Genomic DNA, 24,406 nt, shown 5'->3' on the forward strand with positions numbered 1-24,406 from the left:
TACACACAGGCTTAGATTGCTGTCAATTATTGTATAGTCAAAAACATCCCAAGTCTAAAGCTGATACATTTTTCAAAAAGAGAAGCTGTTTTATGGTCTCAGATGACAGCTTTGGGTAACTTTCAAAAACTGATGCAGTTTTTGATGGTGATAGGATAAAAAATTTCAGAAGACCTCTAAGAACATGTCCAACTGACACTGGTACCTAGACACTGGCCTGTTAGACACTAATAAGCAACTCTATAGACGGTTGAAGTTGGTGCATTTGTACTCTAAGGTGCCCTTGGGCAGTGCCGCCTGTTTACGCCTGCGGCCCACACTGCGGAGCTGTCATCAGGAGGCAGCTCCCAGGCAGAGACTGCATTTCTCAGCTCCCTCTACGCCCTTATGTGAGCTAGTGGTGCTCCAAAGGGCTACAAGAGAGGGTTTCAAGATGAGGCCGTGACTATTACTTTCCCAGTAAATATATGTACAATGTTTATAAATCAAAGAGCTTGTCTTTCTAACATACAAACACCTGGCAATAAATACTCTACATATGTCAGTAATTAAAAGACTTTGTCAGACTATAGATTAATGGAAACTAAATTTAATTAGAAGTAAGTCTGCAACACCTTTGCCAAAGTTTCCATATTAAATTACGACTTATGAGTAGAAGTAGATGAAATATAGAAGTTATTTTAATTTTTAATATTATTATAATAAAATGGTAAGAATTATAATACAAGTTGTAAGGCTTTCATTTAATTTATCCAATAAAATAAGTTTAATAAACTTTTGACTAAATGTGTTTTTTAATTACCAAATTTCAAATCTTAAAAAAAACTAAAATTATTTGAAATATATAGTTTCAACTACTTTTATACTAATCCTAATATTATTTTTCTATCAAAGTTAAGCTGACTACACTAAAAAATAAAGATATAAATACATATATTATGTTAGAGAAGAACAGCATCACAAAATTGGAAACTTTGAGGGGTCCCATATGAGACCATCTCTAAACTCTTGAGGTATTTTATCAGTGTTATGGATTCCATAATCCTTGAGTGCTATAAAACAGAAACCCGGAATTACAATAAAAAGTTATGGGATAAAAATCAAATATGCCTCCAGCCTTTACAGTTTTCTCATGAACTTTACATACTGATGGTTTCTAACGGTACAACCTTGGCTTTGTGAATAAACTGGCTTAATTGTTTTTTAGAGTAGACTTGTTTTATGCTTATATTTTATAAATATTATAGATCCTGGTTTATATATTTACGTATTTATATTTTATATATGGGCTTCCCAGGTGGTGCCGGTGGTAAAGAACCTGCCTGGCAATGCAGGAGACATGAGTCATGGGTTTGATCCCTGGGTAAGGAAGATCCCCTGGAGGATCTGGCATGGCAGGAGGGCATGGCAACCCACTTCAGTATTCTTGCCTGGAGAATCCCATGGACAGAGGAGCCGGGTGGGATTTATATTTATATTGTAAAGGAGAGATAGTTACATTTATTATCCTCATTTTATATATGAGGAAGCTAAAACATATGAGAGGTGAAATACATTCAGTTCAGTTCAGTTCAGTTCAGTCGCTCAGTCGTGTCCGACTCTTTCTGACCTCATGAATCGCAGCACGCCAGGCCTCCCTGTCCATCACCAACTCCCAGAGTTCACTCAGACTCACGTCCATTGAGTCAGTGATGCCATCCAGCCATCTCATCCTCTGTCGTCCCCTTCTCTTCCTGCCCCCAATCCCTCCCAGCATCAGTCTTTTCCAATGAGTCAACTCTTCGCATGAGGTGGCCAGAGTACTGGAGTTTTAGCTTTAGCATCGTTCCTTCCAAAGAAATCCATTACCCCAGGTAATAAAACTAGTGAATGTTAGAGCCAGGATCTGGATCCAAATCTGACTCCTGAGAATTTTACCACTTGGTTATATTCCTTTCTGAGGCCCTATTATATGGGTTGGTTTCAACAACAATATATATGGAGGCTCTGGGATGGATTAAATGACATCACTTGAAAAGAGCTCTTCAGCTTTATAAGATGCAATGTACTGACTAATTGGAGAAGGAAATGGAACCCACTCCAGTATTCTTGTCTGGAGAATTCCATGGACAGAAGAGCCTGATGGGCTACAGTCCACGGGGTCATGACTTGAGTGTACTTCATATGACTGATTAATTCAGTGATCACAGACTATCTCTCTAAAGCATTTTAAAAGCATTTATCACAGAATTCATAAAAACTTCATCCAGTATAAATAAAAATTGTGTGATGCCTGTTTCCCAAGCAGACTTAAACTTTTCACATCATGTGGCAACTGAAGAAACTGAAGCTAAGAGAGTTCCAGTGCCCTGTCCAAGGTCACACAGTAGTAGAGTAGACCATGCAGACCTGGTCTGAAATTGTGTATTGTCCAGACAGCAAGGGGATGACGACAGAGGATGAGATGGTTGGATGGCATCACTCACTCAATGGACATGAGTTTGAGCAAGGTCTGGGAGATGGTGAAGGACAGGAAAGCCTGGCATGCTTCAGTCCATGAGGCCACAAAGAGTCGGACTTGACTGAGTGACTGCAAAACAGGCACTCACTGGATTACTTGTATGTCCCAGGGAAACTTACTTAAACTTTGAGTCTCAGTTTCCCAATCTAGAAAACATAAGAACTGTCTTAACAGTGTTAATAAATATAGAGAAAACATATAAATTCCCTAGTTTCATGCCTGACACATAATAGGTCCATCATAAGCATCACTCTTGCCCCTGCACTTCTAACTCTGTGTATTAGTTTTCTCTTGGTGCAGTAACACATGGCTGCAAACACTGCTTAAAAAATGCTAACTTACTGACTAACGGTTCTGTAGCTTAGAAGTCCAACATGGTTCTTACCAAGCTCAAGTCAAGGTGTTGGCAAGGCTAAATTTCTTTCTGGAGGCTTTAGGACAGAATCCATCTCCTTTCCTTTCCAGCTTTTAAAGGCCACCCACATTCCATGACTTGCAGCCTCCATCTTCAAAGTCAGCCACACAGTATATCTCTGGTTGTCATATCTTTTCCTTTGACTCTTTCCTTTGGCCTCTCTTTTCCACCGTTGAGGACTCATGTAATTAGTTTGGTCACACATGGATAATCCAGGATAACCTCCTTATTTTAAAGTCGGCTGATTAGCAACCTTAATTCCACCTACAGCTTTATGGCCCCTTTGCCATGGAACCTGATATACTCAAACATTCTGGGGATTAGCTCATTAATATTACTGGGGAACCATTATTCCACTTACCACACCCTCGCACCCCGTCAGCTACTTCTCCCACTGAAGACCACATCTTGAGGGAAGGGGCACTGGGTGTGTATTAATTCTTGCAATTTGCATGAAACTCAGCAAATATATAGCAAGAAAGATTATATACTATATCGTATTGGAGATTATTGGCTGAAGAAAAAGGTACTAGAGATCTGTAGAAAGTAATTTAAGGGAGAAGCAACTGTTATAGAATGAATTGGGTCCTCTGCTCCTCCCAGCTCTATGTTGCAGCCCTAAACCCTAATGTGGCTCTGTTGGAGAAAGTGGTCTTTGTGGAGATGATTAAGATTATGTGAGATCATGGGGATGAGACCCTGATCCAGTGAGATTACTGTCCTTGTAAGAAAAGGAAGATACTCTAGACCTTTCTTTCCATGCACAGAGAAGAGGCCATGTGAGCACACATTGAGAAGGCAATTGTCTACACCCAGAAGAGGGTCCTCGCAAGATGTGAATCCTGACGGCATCTTGATCTTGGCCTTCTAGCCCCCAGAACTGTGAGAAAAAAGTTCTCACCCAGTTTAAGCCACCCAGTCTGTGGTATTTTGTTATGGAAGCCCTAGCAGATTAATACAGCCACCAAATTTGGAAGGGAAAGTGACAAAAAAGTTAGTATTTATTGAGCAATTTAATTAAAGGGTCTCAGAGGCAGAGAAGATTACACATTTGGCTAAATGAAAGTATTTAATCAGATCAGATCAGATCAGTCGCTCAGTCATGTCCGACTCTTTGCGACCTCATGAATCGCAGCACGCCAGGCCTCCCTGTCCATCACCAACTCCCAGAGTTCACTCAGACTCACATCCATCGAGTCAGTGATGCCATCCAGCCATCTCATCCTCTGTCATCCCCTTCTCCTCCTGCCCCCAATCCCTCCCAGCATCAGAGTCTTCCAATGAGTCAACTCTTCGCATGAGGTGGCCAAAGTACTGGAGTTTCAGCTTTAGCATCATTCCTTCCAAAGAACATCCAGGGCTGATCTCCTTCAGAATGGACTGGTTGAATCTCCTTGCAGTCCAAGGGACTCTCAAGAGTCTTCTCCAACACCACAGTTCAAAAGCATCAATTCTTCGGCGCTCAGCCTTCTTCACAGTCCAACTCTCACATCCATACATGACCACAGGAAAAACCATAGCCTTGACTAGATGGACCTTTGTTGGCAAAGTAATGTCTCTGCTTTTGAATATGCTATCTAGGTTGGTCATAACCCTACAAATACCATAAATAATATAAAACAAGTAAGGCTCATTCACTAATCAAGATATTCATGGTTAAATCAATACTGCATGAGAAAAGCAACTTGTAAGATGATAGATACAAAAAAATAGGTAGGTTAAACTGTCCCTCTTGTACATTTAAAATACACTCGTATGTCCTCTGCACATAAAAAGTATTAAAAATATTTTAAGAATACACCTTAAATTCATAATAGCAATTGTCCCCAGGGATGGGATAAGACAGAGAATGAAGAACAAAGGGGATTTCACTTTGATCTAAAATGTCCTATTTTTTAATTAAAAAATACTAAAAGAAAATATAATAAAATGTTAGTGGGTACTGGATAATATTTTATTATTTTTCATACTGTTCTGTATTTTTAGAATTTCCAAAATTAAAAACAATTAAACAAAATAGAAATCAAGAAAAAAGTATAACCCTAGAAAGGTAATGAATTTCCAAAGTACTTCACACAATCTCTAAAGATTTTTTTTATATCTTTCTGATAAAATGCTAAAAAAAACATGCTTCCTGCCTCAGTCATACCTGTCATCGGTTAAATGGGGGGGAAAAAAAAGAGTTTGATGTTGTCTGTTTGGATCTGGATGTTTTATTCATTTCAGTGGGCTCTGGCATTCTGAGCAACCTTGGACAGCTGGCTGGCCTTCTGTCTGAAGGACAGTTGCTCATCCTGTGCTTCAGCGGCTACGCCCCGCGTCGTATTTATAGAATATCTAGCGCAGGCGTCTCGGGCTCCTGAGCACCGCCACCTCTCTGCTCCTGTCACCCAGCTCTGGCTGGCTGGGGAGGGGCATGGGGTAGGTTTTGGCTCTTGGTTTCTATTTACAACTGTGCAAATGCTGTCATTTAAAACTCCTCCACTGGCAAATAGCAGTAGAATAATGTAAGGGAAGGTAGGGGAAACCAACGTCTGTTATGCACTCACCTTGTGGCAGGTGAGTTATTTTATTCAACTCTCAAAACTGGATAAACTGCTATCTTTGTTTTTTGATGAGAAATGGGAGTACAGACAATTGAAATAATATCAATTACACCAAGTTCACACTAAAAAATGGTGGCATAAACATTAGATACTAGGTCTGGGAAATTCCCTGGTAGTCCAGGAATTAGGTTTGATTCCTGGTCGGCGAACTAAGATCCCACAAGCCATACATGCAGCAAAACAAAAAAACAAAACCAGCTCTTTCTGATACTAAGGCCCATATTTTTCCCCAAAAAACTGCTTCCTTAAAGACAGTATTCACTCATTTGATAAATATTAATAGTTATTCAGTCTGTACACCTACCAGGCACTGTACTAGTTACTGGATATTCAAAACCAGTTATCACATAGATGTGTACATCCAAACCTGGTTTCAATACCTTACAATTTACTCATAGTTAAGAAGTGTTTGGAACAAACCGTTAAAAAGCTCCATATTCCCTCCCTCAAGTCCTCTGCTGGTTTCTTCATTATAGTCTTAGTAAGAATGAAATGCTCAGGGTTGAGGAGCCTACCCCATTGCTTCTTACTGATGCTGAAGTTAGGAGCATAGAAATTGCCCTAACAGTTCATCAAGTGAGACTTAAACTTTAGAGGTCTGTGGGTTTTTCTTAACTCATTCAAAATTAATCAAAGCAGCCAAATTAATGAGGTCTTCAGAGGAAGGGCTCCTGACAGTGTCTACTAAAGTGAGTTAAAACCATCTGCCAAGCAGCAGGGAGAACAGACATAGAGAACAGAGTATGGACACGGGGCGGGGAGATGGAGTGGGTGGGATGACTACAGAGAGTGTCATGGAAATCGATACGCTACCGTACGTAAAGTGGATACCCAGTGGGAATTTGCTGTATGACCCAGGGGACTCAAACTGGGGCTCCATGACAACCTAGAGGGGTGGGAGAGGGAGGGAGGGAGGTTCCAAAGAGAGGGGACATACGTATACCTATGGCTGCTTCATGTCAACGTATGTGAGTGTCTGCTTAGTCTCTCAGTCGTGTCCGACTCTTTGCAAAACGAATACAATATTGTAAAGCAATTATCCTTCAGTTAAAAATAAATTAAAAAAAATCATCTGCCAAGGATTTAGGAAAACCTAAAAGTAGTAGCTTTTAATTTCCAATCCAGAAAACATCCCTTGCTGTCCACCCTCCCTTCCCTAATCTCCCGAATTTCTAGTCATGTTAGAATTACCTAACACAGACACTATGTACATTATTTTATAAATGAGATGATGAATGTAACTTAAGCCTTTAATTAATACAGCAGGCTGACAATGGTAAATTTCATTCATATACAGGTTATGATCTACATTTTTTCCTGCCTGGAAACAACCTAATAGGATATTCTACCCCAAGCTGGGCATCCCTGGTGGCTCAGATGGTAAAGAATCTGCCTGCAATGCAGGAGACCTGGGTTTGATCCCTGAGTTGGGAAGATCCCCTGGAAAAGGGAATGTCTACCCACTCCAGTACTCCTGCCTAGAGAATCCCATGGACAGAGGAGCCTGGTGGGCTACAGTCCACGGGGTCACAAAGAGTTAGACATGACTGACTAACACTTTAACAACCCAAATTCAGACAAGCATTTAGGGTAGCTAATGAACTTAGACTAGAAAGATATGAGAAAAACATGCCCATTGGAAATCAGCTTTCCTTTGAAGTCATAAAGGCAAAGCTCTTATATACTGAACTTGTTTTGGGAGGAGGCATTACTGTTTAACTTTTCATTCCAACCTACAGTTTGCATTATTACTGCTCATCCCACAGAGTTCCTGTGTTGGCAACATGCTCTGGAAGACCAGAGACCACAAGATGTGGCACGTGTCCCACACGCCTCTTCCCCTGGCACCCACAGCAGACACTGCTGATGAATCAAGACACACGTCGGTGAGGTTGAATGTGGCCTCAGAATTCTTCATAAGCAACACTTGAGAAAGTGAGTTGAAATCTCTTTGCCTTCTCTGCTATAGACAGAAACTTCTGTTTTATTCAGAAATCACAGACTGCTCAGGTTTTACTGATATGCAGTGGTAATGCTGGAAGTTAATATCTCCTATGTAATGGAGAACAGGTTTTATAATATGTGGAGTGCTATCTCAGATTTCAGGATCTGATATAAAGGTGTATCAACAAAAAGGAACTGTAAGTCAAGTATGAGTAACTTTTAAAAACCAATGATTATACCAACTTGAAAAAATCAGCAACAGTACAATTTAATGTTTCAAGCCAGAATATGATGGTGAAATTTTTTTTTTTTTGATGCTGAGATTTTTGTGTTGTTTATACAGACGTATAGATTATGTAATGATTTAATTATTAAAATATTACACACACTACATCGTGAACAGCAGTGTGGGAGGCATCCTCTAGGACAGCTCCTTGCCTTCGGGCATGGACACCCTTGTGTAGCTGCCTCCTGCACTGTGCCGGGGATGGTCTGTGCGAACAGCAGCATACGGCAGAAAGTAAGCCGCTCACTCCTGAGATTGTTTATAAAACACACTGCAGCTCTTGTTTTGGTGTTTCTCTTTCTCTCACTGTTTGTCTTGTCCCTTGCTCTGAGGAAGCCAGCTGCCATGTTTGTGCAGCCCTATGACCCATTGATACAATGGAGAAAGGTCCAGGTACGGTGAGGAACCGAAACCTCTCATGTGAGCTTGGAACAAATATTCCAGCCCCACTAAGCTACTCTTCAATTCCCAGACCTTGCTAAAAGCTTGATTACAACTTCATGAGAAATCCAGACAGAGAGAGAATCAGAATGATTCAGCAAAAGCACTTCTGGTTCTTGACCCTCTGAAATTTGGGCAAGAAAATAAATGTTTACTGTTTAAGGCTGCAAAATTTGTGGGAATTTATTAAGCAGCAATAGAGAATTAGTACATGAAATCAAGGCTATTGATCACAGTGAATCTCTATTTTTTTCAATAGAAAAAAAAAAGAGTTCAATGAAAGCAATGTAGCAGCTATTCTAGTTTGTAATATTTAAGTTCATTTTTTACTATTAAACATAGGTCTTATAATAATTTTGTTAAATTATAACATGCAAAGTATATGAACTTTTAAAGTGGGATCATGTCAAAAGACTATTGTAAATATGTAATAGTATATAACTACAAATGGAAGATAAGAAGTTGGGTGGTAAGATGGTCAGATTCACTAGATAGTTTCATTACAGTAACATCAAGATAATTGGTATTTTGTCATTGAATAGAAGAATGCTGCAACTCTTTCTCTAATGAGAAAATAAGAAAAATTTCCCTTGAATGCATTGATATATATAGCAAGTGAGTAAGCTCTGCCTATTTGCATATGTGAATACAAATATTTGTATATACACATATACATATATGGAAGTTCGTTAATTCCATGAAACGCTGGCTCTAACAATGCCAGCATTTTGACTGTACTTGTTTACACCAGGTAAAATGCTTTCTTTTCTTGTGTCAGAATGTAAGCAGATGACTGACTACAAAGCGTTAATGCATGTGCAGTGGACCTGTGGGTGGATCGGAATGTTCAGTGAGGACCGTCTTCATCTAGGTGTTCTCGGGACAGCACTGACAGTTATTCCTTTGCCCGAGGCTAGGCTTGCACCAGATGGAACCATTCAATTTCTGGGAAGACACTGACAGGTGTCAATCTCAGGGAAGAGATTGTATGTACACAGACTATCATCTACTCCAGGGTTCTGGAAAGGTGATTTCAGTCACTGTTCTTTTTAAGTGAAGGTGACAGAGGCAATGACCCGAGTTCATTCCTTGCTATTCTTACCCCCAAAGTACGATTCACATGGTAAATGAACTACTCCTACTCAAAAGCTAACACAGTCTATCCAGGCTCAACATTTTGGTTGGGAGAGTGAAAAGATGAAAAAACAAAAGTCTAAATAGTTTCAAGGAAGACATAAAGTGGATGCTTGCTTATTCGGACATTACTTATTTAGCAACCCATCTAAATGCAGCTAAGAGCTGAGATGAAACCCTCATGGAGATGGCAGTGAGGAGTGAGTGGAGAGGCCTAACCTCGACTCAAAGTGTATGGTCTGGCTCAGGTGTCATGATACACTCTTTACAGACATAGACTCATTCGTTCTGTGAGGATTCACTCTCTGAAGGGTGACAGTCTTTCCATTTTATAAATGTAGACACAAAGAGGTTAAGCACACATGCCGAGGTTGTTCAGCAATTCTATGCAGCCACCAGCATTTGAACCCAACTTGCTGCAAATCCAAAGCCCGTGCTCTTCTTTTGCCTACGCCAGATGGCCTTCCTCAAACAAATGCACCAGCATTAGAACTTACATATTTGATTCACATACAGTCCCCTGCAGACTTACACTTTAGGACTGGTGATGGTTTAGTCACTAAGTTGTGTCAGACTCTGGTGACTCCATGGATGGCAGCCCACCAGGATCCTCTGTCCATGAGATTATCCTGGCAAAAATACTGGAGTGGGTTGCCATTTCCTCCTCCAGGGGATCTTCCTGACCCAGGGATCGAACTCGGGTTTCCTGCATTGCAAGCATATTCTTTTACACCATCTTTTATGCCATCAGGCACTTAAGGACTATTTACAAGCAATTCAAATTAGTCTGATTATTTGGCATCCTGACTTCCTCAAATAAGAAACTCCTGGGGAAGATGGTAAAGTGTGTAGAGGATAAAAAGGGGGAATGGACATAAGGAAATGGCCAGGCATGTTCAGAGCAGGGGGAGATGGTAGCTCTGTCTCTATTCTAGCTTATACTGCTTAATATTCCCCTGTAGAACTCACTGAATTGTGTATAAGACTGATGTTCATAATGATTTTGTTCATTGGCCTTGGTACAAGAAGGTAGGGAAGCATGCAATACTTTTAGAATAAGACATACATTAAGAATAGTTAAACTAAAATAAATGTTGGTGCTGGATGGTAAGCACCCATTCCTCCATGGTCACATGTAAACATACCATGTTAAAATAAGGAGATGGAATGGTACCTCATAGTGGTTTTGATTTGCATTTCTCTGATAATGAGTGATGTTGAGCATCTTTTCATGTGTTTGTTAGCCGTCTGTATGTCTTCTTTGGAGAAATGTCTATTTAGTTCTTTGGCCCATTTTTTGATTGGGTCATTTATTTTTCTGGAGTTGAGCTGTAGGAGTTGCTTGTATATCCTCGAGATTAGTTGTTTGTCAGTTGCTTCATTTGCTATTATCTTCTCCCATTCTGAAGGCTGTCTTTTCACCTTGCTAATAGTTTCCTTTGATGTGCAGAAGCTTTTAAGGTTAATTAGGTCCCATTTGTTTATTTTTGCTTTTATTTCCAATATTCTGGGAGGTGGGTCATAGAGGATCCTGCTGTGATGTATGTCAGACAGTGTTTTGCCTATGTTCTCCTCTAGGAGTTTTATAGTTTCTGGTCTTACGTTTAGATCTTTAATCCATTTTGAGTTTATTTTTGTGTATGGTGTTAGAAAGTGTTCTAGTTTCATTCTTTTACAAGTGGTTGACCAGAGTTCCCAGCACCACTTGTTAAAGAGATTGTCTTTAATCCATTGTATATTCTTGCCTCCTTTGTCGAAGATAAGGTGTCCATATGTGCGTGGATTTATCTCTGGGCTTTCTATTTTGTTCCATTGATCTATATTTCTGTCTTTGTGCCAGTACCATACTGTCTTGATAACTGTGGCTTTGTAGTAGAGCCTGAAGTCAGGTAGGTTGATTCCTCCAGTTCCATTCTTCTTTCTCAAGATCGCTTTGGCTATTCGAGGTTTTTTGTTTTTCCATACAAATTGTGAAATTATTTGTTCTAGCTCTGTGAAGAATGCTGTTGGTAGCTTGATAGGGATTGCATTGAATCTATAGATTGCTTTGGGTAGTATACTCATTTTCACTACATTGATTCTTCCAATCCATGAACATGGTATATTTCTCCATCTGTTAGTGTCCTCTTTGATTTCTTTCACCAGTGTTTTATAGTTTTCTATATATAGGTCTTTAGATTCTTTAGGTAGATATATTCCTAAGTATTTTATTCTTTCCGTTGCAATGGTGAATGGAATTGTTTCCTTAATTTCTCTTTCTGTTTTCTCATTATTAGTGTATAGGAATGCAAGGGATTTCTGTGTGTTGATTTTATATCCTGCAACTTTACTATAGTCATTGATTAGTTCTAGTAATTTTCTGGTGGAGTCTTTAGGGTTTTCTATGTAGAGGATCATGTCATCTGCAAACAGTGAGAGCTTTACTTCTTCTTTTCCAATTTGGATTCCTTTTATTTCTTTTTCTGTTCTGATTGCTGTGGCCAAAACTTCCAAAACTATGTTGAATAGTAATGGTGAAAGTGGGCACCCTTGTCTTGTTCCTGACTTTAGAGGAAATGCTTTCAATTTTTCACCATTGAGGATAATGTTTGCTGTGGGTTTGTCATATATAGCTTTGATTATGTTGAGGTATGTTCCTTCTATTCCTGCTTTCTGGAGAGTTTTGATCATAAATGGATGTTGAATTTTGTCAAAGGCTTTCTCTGCATCTATTGAGATAATCATATGGTTTTTATTTTTCAATTTGTTAATGTGGTGTATTACATTGATTGATTTGCGGATATTGAAGAATCCTTGCATCCCTGGGATAAAGCCCACTTGGTCATGGTGTATGATCTTTTTAATGTGTTGTTGGATTCTGATTGCTAGAATTTTGTTAAGGATTTTTGCGTCTATGTTCATCAGTGATATTGGCCTGTAGTTTTCTTTTTTTGTGGGATCTTTGTCAGGTTTTGGTATTAGGGTGATGGTGGCCTCATAGAATGAGTTTGGAAGTTTACCATCCTCTGCAATTTTCTGGAAGAGTTTGAGCCAGTCAGAATGGCTGCGATCCAAAAGTCTACAAGTAATAAATGCTGGAGAGGGTGTGGAGAAAAGGGAACCCTCTTACACTGTTGGTGGGAATGCAAACTAGTACAGCCACTATGGAGAACAGTGTGGAGATTCCTTAAAAAACTGGAAATAGACATGCCTTATGATCCAGCAATCCCACTGCTGGGCATACACACTGAGAAAACCAGAAGGGAAAGAGACACGAGTACCCCAATGTTCATCGCAGCACTGTTTATAATAGCCAGGACATGGAAGCAACCTAGATGTCCATCAGCAGATGAATGGCTAAGAAAGCTGTGGTACATATACACAATGGAGTATTATTCAGCCATTAAAAAGAATACATTTGAATCAGTTCTAATGAGGTGGATGAAACTGGACCCTATTATACAGAGTGAAGTAAGCCAGAAAGAAAAACACCAATACAGTATACTAACGCATATATATGGAATTTAGAAAGATGGTAACAATAACCCTGTGTACGAGACAGCAAAAGAGACACTGATGTATAGAACAGTCTTATGGACTCTGTGGGAGAGGGAGAGGGTGGGAAGATTTGGGAGAATGGCATTGAAACATGTAAAATATCATGTATGAAATGAGTTGCCAGTCCAGGTTCGATGCACGATACTGGATGCTTGGGGCTGGTGCACTGGGACGACCCAGAGGGATGGAATGGGGAGGGAGGAGGGAGGAGGGTTCAGGATGGGGAACACATGTATACCTGTGGCGGATTCATTTTGATATTTGGCAAATCTAATACAGTTATGTTAAGTTTAAAAATAAAATAAAATTAAAAAAAAAAAAATAAAAAAAAAAAAATAAGGAGATGGAGAGGTGCAGCATGGGTGCATGTTTTGGGAGGATAGCTTGGACTCAGACAACCCTGGATCTGTACCTTGACTCTGAAATTTTACTACTGCATGACCTGGACAAGTTTAGCCTCTTTTCCACAGTTTCTCCAATTGTAATGGAGAGACAAGGATACCCACCACTATGCTTTAAAAAATCTTATCTCTTTCCTGCTTTTGGTAGGAGTCAAGATTAAGGTCAAGGAGGAGAACTCCCTAAGGAAGGTGTTTTCTATGACTGGAGTGGACTACACAAATGCAGTGTCTCTTTCTATTTCTTCACAGAGACTGAGCTAGATCTCAAGGCAGTCAAAGGGCTTGCTTACTTCTCTTTCCTCCTCTCCTTGGATGCTATTTTCCTTTGCAGCAGAAGCCCAGCCTGAGGCTACTGTTCCAGCCCGCAAAGGACAGTGGCTTAAACCTCTGGGTCCCAGGCAATGGGGCACACTCACTCTGATCCTCTCACACTCACGTCTCTCTCCCCCTCATTTTCTTTGGTGGTGGGTGATGGTGCCGTTAGTATCCTTCCCTCACAGGGCTCTGACACAGCTGCGTGTCAGGATACTGACAGATGGCTAAGGCGCAGCTGGGGTGAAGGAGTTCCCCACTGGATCCAGACCCCTTTACTGACATTTTTCAAAGGCCTCTGAATTAAGAACCCTGGTTTACATGAAGGCTAGTTTGCCTTCCTTTGATGGAGCACTTCTTTTGGGGATCTTCCAGGAGATAGGCATGGTTGAGAGCAGGATGCAGCTCACCACCATCATATCAACCTATTAAGAGCTGAGCAATACCCACTTTCCACATTGTTAGGCAGATTACATGATACAATGCATAAAAAAAAAAATACCTAACAGATGCCTGGTTGCTAAGCATCATCCCCCATCCCTACATTTTTTCCTGTATGCGTCACAAAGTGAACATAAGAAAGAAAAGCAAAGTGAAACTTGTTCAGTCGTGTCCGACTCTGTGACCCCATGGACATTCTCCAGGCCAGAATACCGAAGTGGGTAGCCTTTCCTTTCCCTTCTCCAGGGGATCTTCCCAACCCAGGAATCAAACACAGGTCTCCCACATTGCAGGTGGATTCTCTACCAGCTGAGCTACCAGGGAAGCCCAAGAATACTGGAGTGGGTAGCCTATCCCTTCTCCAGGGGATCTTTCCAACCCAGACCAAACCATGGTCTCTGGCATTGCAGGCAGATTCTTTACCAACTGACATAAATTTGAATGTGATTTTTCATTTTCTTGCCATCCCTACACAATAGTGATTCAAGTCTTTCAGGAATAAACACACTTAAAAGACCATATTGAAGCAAAATATTCCTTCTGGAAGAGTTACGATTTGGGAAGTGACCCTAAATGTAATCTGTACATGGAATTCCTGAGTTCTTTGCTCCCAAAGTCCCTTTCTCCTTCATGTGTTATAAGCTACACCTTTCCTTTGTTAATTACTTTTTGCTAGAGACCAAAAGAAAAATAAATCAAGAAAATACTTTGCCAGCTTTACCCCTAGCTTTTCCTTAAAGGTTTTTAAAATATGGAGCTTTTGAATTTTCAATGTTTTAAATGTCATACAATTTTTCCTGTTCTTTTTTCCAGCATGATGTTTTCTCCATATTGTAAATTAATGACGACTGTCTTAGGCATCTATTGTGTTCAAAATTTTACGGTAGGTGCTTAACATTTAACAACTCTACAAAACACGTAAAATCCCCCTTATTTTTTGATGAGAAAACTGAGATGAAGAGAGATGTGGGAATCTATGTAAAATCACAGAAGTTAAGAATTCAAAATGTGGATACTGCTTAGAAAAATACTTGTACATTTGAAAGAGCAGCAAGGACACATCTCTCTTTTCCTCCCCACGTGCATATCAAGGATCATTTGCTTAAAAAAAGGCCATGTAAAGCTGCGGTACATATACACAATGGAGTATTACTCAGCCATTAAAAAGAATACATTTGAATCAGTTCTAATGAGGTGGAAGAAACTGGAGTCTATTATACAGAGTGAAGTAATCCAGAGAGAAAAACACCAATACAGTATACTAACACATATATATGGAATTTAGAAAGATGGTAACAATAACCCTGTATACGAGACAGCAAAAGAGACACTGATGTATAGAACAGTCTTTTGGACTCTGTGGGAGAGGGAGAGGGTGGGAAGATTTGGGAGAATGGCATTGAAACATGTATAATATCATATATGAAACGAGTCGCCAGTCCAGGTTCGATGCACGATACTGGATGCTTGGGGCTGGTGCACTGGGACAACCCAGAGGGATGGTATGGGGAGGGAGGAGGGAGGAGGGTTCAGGATGGGGAACACATGTATGCCTGTGGCGGATTCATTTTGACATATGGCAAAACCAATACAATATTGTAAAGTTAAATAAAATAAAATAAAAAAAAAAAAGAAATTCTCTTGAGATCTGAAGAGTTGGTTGGGAATCCCCTTTGTGTTCTCTTAACTCCAACTCTGACATGAGAAGAGTTACCCAGAGCAACAGTGGAAGTACAGCCAGCCAGCAGCTAGAAAACGCATTTCTGTCAAGACTTTAAAAGAAAGGTCTCTATCAGTGATAGTCTAGTACAGCAGAAAGAATCCTGGTGGCAGAAGACTTGGATTCTCTTTTGGTTTGGTGATTTAGTTAGCTGTGGATTTTTGGGCAACTACTCTAGTACTTATTTTCTTCATCTATACATGAAGGATGTTCTGAGAATCCACTGAGATGGAATCTGTTCTTATACTGTCTCATTTATCTGTTCAGTTATATATTGAATGTTTTTCTTCCCTATTAAGTAAATTCCCTAATATCAGAGAAACAGTCTATATATTTCACTATAGTATGGAATATTGCCTGCCATGCAGCAAATGCTCAAAGAATCTTTGCAGAATGAATGAACTGTGTATACTGTAAAGCATGAAAAATGTTGATTGTTATTAGTATTATTGTTAATAAGTTTTAAGACACAAAACAGATTGTTTCAATAGATATTAACTTTGCATAAATATTAATACTTTTAGCCAGAAATGAATTCAGGTAGTAACATTTAGGTTTAAATGACAGTCTTGTTCCAATTTTTTGATGTTTCCCTTGAACTAATTATTAGGTTTTATCCTCCCTAAATGATATTAACATTTAAATCACATGAGATGAAAATGGTGAAGTTTCATTTCTTGTTACTAATTTTTGTAACCTCCAAGAGGGTTTCTTGGTTTTACTGATTATTCTGCAACTTCCAGGTTCTCTCCAGATGTGAAGAAAACTGCTTACTTGGTTGGGATGCTTGTACTTACTTGATGAAGTACTTGATTCCATCTGCTGTGTAAGCTTCCTCCCACCCGTAAGGTAGACCTACAGGGAAAGGAAACAAAAAATACATTTAATAAGATGATAAATATAACTTTATTTCCTGGGCACAGAATTCCCACTGCTTTACAATTATTTGAGTATGTTTCTTGTATAAAATAATTGTCTAGAAAGGAGGAATTAAAACAATTCAGATGAGCTTTCATATTCAGCATCTCATAACACAATAAATAAGTCTTCAGTTAACAATCTGCTTTAGTTGCATTAAATGGATTATGACTCGTCATTTACATGTGGTGAGCATTTTTGTCAGCAGGATTCACGCCAAAACTTGTGGTGCAGCGGATGGTTTTTGCCTGGAGGTAGAAGGATGGACAAGATGGCCTCTGCTTATCTATTTGGGCTCAAAGTTTCATTAATTGGCTCCCTTTACATTCTTTCGCTCAGTTCTACAGGGAATTGCTATATGAGTGCCAGATCAGCAGGAGTTTGCAAGTAGCTCTTGCACAAGACAAAATACCTTATGAAGTTTGAAAGCTTAGCAAATTGATTTACCTTGGATTGTGGTATTTTATTTCGTTAAGAATTTTGTGGACTAAACATAAATGGCCAAATAATTTGCTAAACTTAGCTTCCATTTCTGTAATGGGGTTGAGAATAATTAGTCAGATGTAAAGAAATGCAGATTGAAGTAAGCAAGCAATTATTTGACCATATTTCTGTAAATGAGTACATTTTTATCCTCATCATGCCAATAGAACAGGTTCAGGTTGAGGCAGCCCATTCACTTATATTCCAGTTATGCGTAGGTCAGCCTTCTCAGGTGCTGCCAGTGGTAAAGAATCTGCCTGCCCATATAAAGGTGCAAGAGACATTTGATCTCTTTCTGGGTTGGGAAGATCCCCAGGAGAAGGAAATGGCAACCCGCCCCAGTATTCTTACCTGGAAAATTCCATGGACACAGGAGCCTGGTGGGCTACAGTCCATGGGGTTGCAAAGAGTTTACTGCTCATACATGGGTGGTACTCCTTTAGAATACAGGGTTTCCATCCCTTTGCTCCACCCCTGAGTACTCTTAAGGATTGTAATTGGATCAGTCTTTGGTACTGACTTATCAAGTCTCCTTTGAAGTCTCCTCTGCCAAAGAACAGACTCATGGCACAGGTAGCTTACTTCTTTAGAAAGTAATTAAGCTATAACAACAAACCATTGACTTCACTTTCAAAGTCTCACAAGCAGCAGAGCAAAAATCAGGAAGAGCAACTATGAATGAAATAAAATCTTACTCGATCACCATTTACTTTGAATTCTTTGAGAACAGCTCTAAGTATGCTGTTTTTATAACTAAGAAAAACAGAACAAGCTTTATATTTACCTCCAATCTTTTTAACACAAGTTGTATAAAATAAGACCTTGGCCCAAAATTCTATAATTATTTCCTCTGCAGATTAACACAGGCCACCTAGGAGTTTCTTTTACTTCTTAATGAATAAATATTTCTATTTTAAGTAGAAAATAAGCATTTCTGGGGACTCATCATGAGCAAATGACTGGTTTCTTAAAAGCCCCTGAAGTGACACTGTATACATCTCTGCTAGTATTCATGGCCAGCACACATTCAGTCAGACAGGCCGTGATCAACCGCCGTTGCTGCTCCAGTTCATATAGATTTATCTTCTTTACGCTTTCTGCATCTTTTGTTACAGATCACTTCATTCTTCATTGACAAGTCTCTCACTTGAAGGGAAGAATCTGATGACTATACACAAAAACCATGCTTTTATGACAAAAATGTTCAGAAATGCCAGGAATGCTAATCAATAAGGCAAAGACATGCTAAAAGTAGAAAGTCATTCTCATGCGACTAAGATTTTTCTTTAAATGACTTGTCTGTCAAGTGCAGTTACAGTCATATTTCTAATCTTAAATCACAGGTCTTTTTTTTTTTTTAAAACGAGGAGAAAAAATATGCATACTTTAAAGATAGTATCTTTTAATCCATAGGACCCTTTGAAATTTGAGATTGACATTGGGATACCACATCCCCATGCCATCTAAATAAAGTTTCTGTCTGACTATTTTCTTACAATTATTACAAGAACTATAACTTCACAACAGATTTATTAAAGGTACCAGTTCATATCTATATAAGTCAAAATGATTATCAATGCCTGTAGCCATCAAGATATTCTTGTGAATTAAATAGTATTTTAGAATAAATTATCTGTTCTGAAAAAACAGTATTTCCTTTTAGGAAACAGCATAGTTTCTTCTTTTTCATGCAGGTAATACAGTCTGAAAAAACAGACTTGGGGATTAAAGTGATAGCGGCTATATTTCAGTAAGAGTTCATTGATGGAAAACACAATCACTGTCCATTTATAAACCAAATCCCACAATATACTGATAAACCAAATATCCTACTTTATAGAGAACGGGCACTTTTGATTTCTACAAGCTTGTATAACTATGATGGATTTAATTTTCCCATAGTAAAGGTTTTCATCACTTCATAGTAAGTGATTTGGGTATAAATACAACATATTATCTAAATACTTTTTGATAATTGTTATATTAGCAATAGACCCAAGGCATTAAAATTTTTCTACATTCCCCACATCTTTATACTTGTAAATATATAATGCTCTTATTTTCCTTTTCTTATTTGCTTTAAAAGTGTTATGACAACTATTGTTTCTGACTGCAAGTATTTGTTTATGAACCCTCACATAACATTCTTTCCCTCACAGATCATTTGTTCCAGTGTACTCTTCATGAGTACTTTGCCAAAGTAGGAGTCTCCTGCAAATTCAACTTAGAATACTGGCTGTCACCTAACACTCCGTGTATCCAAAACCAAACTCCTCACACATCCATACAAAATAGCTCCCTTCCATTTCCCCAGTCTACTTATGTATTAAAGTTCTCTTTGTCATATTTGGTCCATTCATTAAATATTTATTGATCATTTTTTGTAATTGATTAATTTTATATGTTCAGCATTTTGCTTGGTGTTTGATAGATAATGAATAACAAATAAACTTGGACCCTGGTCTTATGGAACATTAAAAAAGTAATCATAATTAAAGACATCATAAAAAATAAGAATAAGTACTAGGAAAAAAAGTATTGAATACTCTGAAAGAGTAATTCATAGCACAGACAAAAGTTCAACTCCTTAATACATAAATAACTTCTACAAATCAGTAAAAGAAATGACAAATAGGAGTCTGTAGAACATGTAGAACATTCAAGACATGAACATACTTAAAATACAAAAAAAAGCTTAATTTCACTCTTCACAAGAAAAATACAAATTAAACTATTATGAAAGGCCATATTCATCATGTTAGTGAAGGGTAAAAAGTAGTGTAATAAGACATTGTGTTGAGGGTATGAAGAGGCAATATTCTCATATTGATGGGTGTATAAAATGATCACATATGTATGGGAGAACCTTGTCAAGATCTACCTAAACTTTAAATGCCAATAACAATAGTTCACAATGATGGAGTGGCCATATGCTGGACACTTGTTACACATGTACTGACTTTCTCATGTCTCACAACAATTTTAATGGTCCTGTTATTACTCTCATTTTACAAATAAGGAAACAGGCATGGACAGCTTCCATTACTGGCCCAAGGTTACACAGCTGGCAGATTAAAGTAGAGTCCAAACTCTTAACCACTTAGGTTGAAAAATGTTAGCTGCTCAGTTGTGTCTGACTCTTTGTGACCCCATGGACTGTAGCCCATCAGTTTCTTCTGTCCAAGGGATTCTCCAGGCAAGAATATAGGAGTGGGTTGTCACTGTGATTAGTGAATTCACACAGTGAATCTAGGGGATCTTCCTGACCCAGGAATTGAAGATGAGTCTCCTGCATTGCAGGCAGATTTTTTACCATCTGAGCCACCAGGGAAACGCCTGAACTGGGTCTATATGATCCGGCAGTTCTTCTAAGAATTTATCTTACAGATAGCCTTTATGTACAAGATAATTAATTATAAAAACAAAAGATTGAAAATCTAAATAACCACCCTTGAGGACTGATTAAAGACAACATGTCAGATACGGGGATACTGTCCAGCTGTGAGGAAGAACGAGAAAGTGTTTTATGCACAGTTTGGAGAAAGGGATGAAGGAGGAAGGAAGAATCTCTGGAATTGCTGGAGTCACCCGGGTACAGATGTGGGCAAGAACGCCCTAGGCTGCAGTGTGACAGGAAGTGCAGAGGCTCTGGGAGGGCGAAGGGGAGCCACAGGAGACTGGGTGGGGAGACAGGGTTTGCAGGCCCTGTGAAAATGGAAAGTTTCTTAAAAGGGAAGCAGATCTGCTGCTGCTTAAGATGAGGAAAGCTGCGAGAGAATGTTGCTCTGACCTTACACGGGGAGGGCCGCACAGCTCAGAGACTGGCTCCTCACTGAGTGACCCTCAGCTGACCTGGATTCCAAAGGGTGGTAAGCCCCCGTGAGAGAAGACGGGCCATGGGAACTCATTCTCTCTTGGCAGAGCACAGGAAGAAGTGCTGCCATAAAAGGAGGCAAGAAGAAGACAGCTAAAACTGTAATCAACCTGTAAAGCCTGCTTATCGGCTAGCAAGGTAGTTTGGTGTTCCCAGAGCCCTAGATACAAGAGAGCCTGCTTTCTCTCATGAGAAAGACTGAGGGTGGGCAGGAGACCTCAGAGGGTCTCTGGGCGGTGCGGGTGCACGCAGGACCTGCACAGATGCAAGGGCGCAGCAGGCATATCATCCACACCCTGGATCCTCCTCTGACATGAAGTAATAGCGGCTGCAGCTGGAGAAGCAAGGGCCACTCCAGCTCCCACAAGGACGGGACTCTGTGTGACACAAGGCTGCTCATCTGTTCTTGGGGGCGGGGCAAGGAACTGTCGCAGCCCCAGTCCCCCCCAGGCCGCAGGAAACTGCCTTTGCCCTGGGGGTGGAAACCTGGTGTCTTCACCCTGCACTGACACTGGTCAGCGGAGACGCGAGGGAAGGAGACCGTCCACATCTGGAGCCCCGCACTGATGCGAAGGAAGCACAGTCTGACCTCCACAAGGTGGGGGCAGGAAGCCTACTCGAGCACTCAGCAGCTCGCCAACAGGGACAGGAAGGCTGAGAAAGTCCTGCCCCTGAGACTGGGGCATAGAGCCTGCCTAAAACCCAGAGACTGCAGTAGGAAAGCCAAGAGCCCCTCCTACAGCCCCCATTCCCCCCATCCACCGCTCACTTGGCATCAACTGGCACCGAACTGCCTGCTCTGGGGGAAGGCGAGAGAGCAGACAGGAAATATGCGCTGAGTTGGGGTATACTGAGGGCCCCCACCCCCAGCACCCTAGCCCTCACTGAAGCACAGGAGGCCAGCAGGCAGGCACTGGAGGAATGAGAAGCCTGCGGCAAGCTTAGCACAAGCCTAGAAACAAAATGCAAAACCAGCCTGCCTACAAATGAGGGTGAATAACCCTCCCCACACTAAAGGCCTGACAGAGAAGACAGACCCATATCTGAGTTTAAATAACACTTGCCTCAGTCCCTATAGTTTTGTACCTTCAGTGAATGACAATCAAAATTATGAGACACAGAAAAGCAAGAGGAAATAAAAAGATCCATTGCCAAAAGATAAAATCACAAACAGAACCAGATCCAGAGACAATGCTGAGCTTTAAGGTAACTACACACTAAAAGATCTAGTGGAATATAGTGAATTATGGTTGTGTGACTGCAGGGTTGCTCATTACATGGGTATTACATGGGTATATTATGCAGAAGGTAGAGACTGAGCTTGTTGAGGCCCACAGTCTTGTTAAATGATGGGATGGAAGGAGAGAGCACCAGGTGAGCTAAGGGAATGTGTAAGAATAATTGGAATAATGGGCCCCAGACTTTAAGCTGAATAAGAAGATGAGAATAACAGTGGAAGCTGAAGGACAGAGAAAGCAGATCTCACTGAAGGTAGTAAACCATGTTTTGAGCTGGAAAGCTGGGAGGTTGACTGGGAGAGCCAGGAGTCTGAACCACTGTCGGTTGGTGCCAAGGGCTGTGGTGGGAATGGAAGACCACAGTAATCTGGGGAAAAATGGGCATTGGACAAAATGAACTGGACAGTAAAGGTGGTGGACTCACACAGATGATGGCAGGAGCTGGGATGGGGAAAAATGACGGAGAATGAGAATTCTAAAAATACAACAAAGACAACAGCATCAGTCTCAGAGAGCTCAAATAACCAAATCTATCTGAAAAAACATTTGCTAGTGTAATTGTTATAAAAACTCAAACACATTTGACTTTTAGCATCTGATATCTTGAGAAAGGGCTTCCTATATGGCACTAGTGGTAAAGAACCTGGCTGCCAATGAAGGAGACGTGAGACCTGGGTTCGATCCCTGGGTCAGGAAGATCCCCTGGAGGAGGGCACAGCAACCCCCTCTAGTGTTCTTGCCCAGAGAATCCCATGGCAGGCTACAGTCCGTAGGGTTGCAAAGAGTTGGACATGATTGAAGTGACTTAGCACGCATGCACCATCTTGAGAAAAAGAGAAAGGAGAGGGAAAAAAGTCGGGGAAAGGTGGCTATGAGAAAAAAGAGAGAGAATCTCTAACTCACAGTTAATGAAGCTTCACTAAAGAATGTAACATTCATCACATAGTGAAATTTTTTTTTGCAGTCACAAAATCTGAATCTATATGTAATATTCCTCAACTATAAACGGAAAAACCATGGGAAAGTAATAATCTTGTGGAGTCTGTATGACAGTGAGAGTAGTAGTCATCTTGCCTAGCTGACAGGGTTATCATGAGGCTCTTATCAAAGAATATATAACTATGCAATGATATACAAAAGGAGACTGCTATTACTCAGAGTAAGAAAAATAATAGCTCTGTCTTCATCTTTTATGGTTCTACAGACATAGAGTATTCTGGACATTTAATACAGGAAAGGTGTTTATCTACAGGGGAAATCTCTAGTAATATGCTACAATATTTTTTTACAATCTTCTCTTAATACAGGAAATCGTATCATCTCTATTTCACTCATGCTAACATTTAGTAAAAGAATAACAGAAACCAGTGGGACAATCTGACACTCACTGAGTGGTGTGATGATAAATGTATAACAATGAGATTTTGGGGGCAGAAGGATCCCTAATTTACAGTATTTACTGATTTCTGTGGTGTAAATACTCCTACCAATGACTGATTTCAAGCTACTTATGTGATGTCAATGAACTACAGAGTTGGGAAGAAATGAGTAGTAGTACCCTACAATGTAGATTTCCCAGACATAAGAGACATAAATAACCTCAATGACAAAGATAAGAAAAATAATTAGGAAGTGGTAAGTTTTGAGTATTTATTCTTCTTTTCTAAAAAATATTTAAATTGAAATTTTAACGTAATTTTTAATTGTTAACAATGGTTATGTTTCACAATTAGCTCACAAAATTCTTATAAGCTGGTACTAGCCAGCTCCAGTTTAACCACTGTGGAACCCATCTCTTATCTCCCTGGTCCTAATAGAAAATTCCAAAATTCAAATAGAATAGATGGAAAATACTGTTTTGTCCAAAAGATGATTACATGAAACCAGTCAGTCTCTAATAATGTGGAGAATCACTATCCTAACAATAAACTATGTATTTATCAGATGTTTTATAAATTTATAAAAATATTTTGTAAGTATTAACTCAGTTTACTCTTAACAATCATTTGAGATAGGTGCTATTATTAAACCTCATCTTACTGAGAAGAAACTGAAGGAATAAAGAGGTTTAAGAACTTGCCCCTTGTCATACTGTTAATAATGGTACAGTCACAATTTGAATCCAAGCAAAGTGGTGCTAGCCTATGCTCTTAACT

General features: G+C 39.7%; 1 protein-coding gene across 3 annotated transcripts in view; it reads right to left on the bottom strand.

Moving 5' to 3' along the window:
* The window catches only part of STXBP4 (syntaxin binding protein 4), a 235,071-nt gene that overhangs the window by 13,551 nt on the left and 197,114 nt on the right, over positions 1-24,406 (bottom strand). For all 3 annotated transcript variants that reach the window (XM_025281286.3, XM_044939655.2, XM_044939654.2), the window contains one exon: positions 16,535-16,592. In XM_025281286.3, coding sequence (XP_025137071.3) covers positions 16,535-16,592 — 58 coding nt within the window. The remainder of the gene's footprint in view (positions 1-16,534; positions 16,593-24,406) is intronic.

Source organism: Bubalus bubalis, chromosome 3, assembly GCF_019923935.1.
Source record: "Bubalus bubalis isolate 160015118507 breed Murrah chromosome 3, NDDB_SH_1, whole genome shotgun sequence".
Classification (NCBI taxonomy): Eukaryota; Metazoa; Chordata; class Mammalia; order Artiodactyla; family Bovidae; genus Bubalus; species Bubalus bubalis.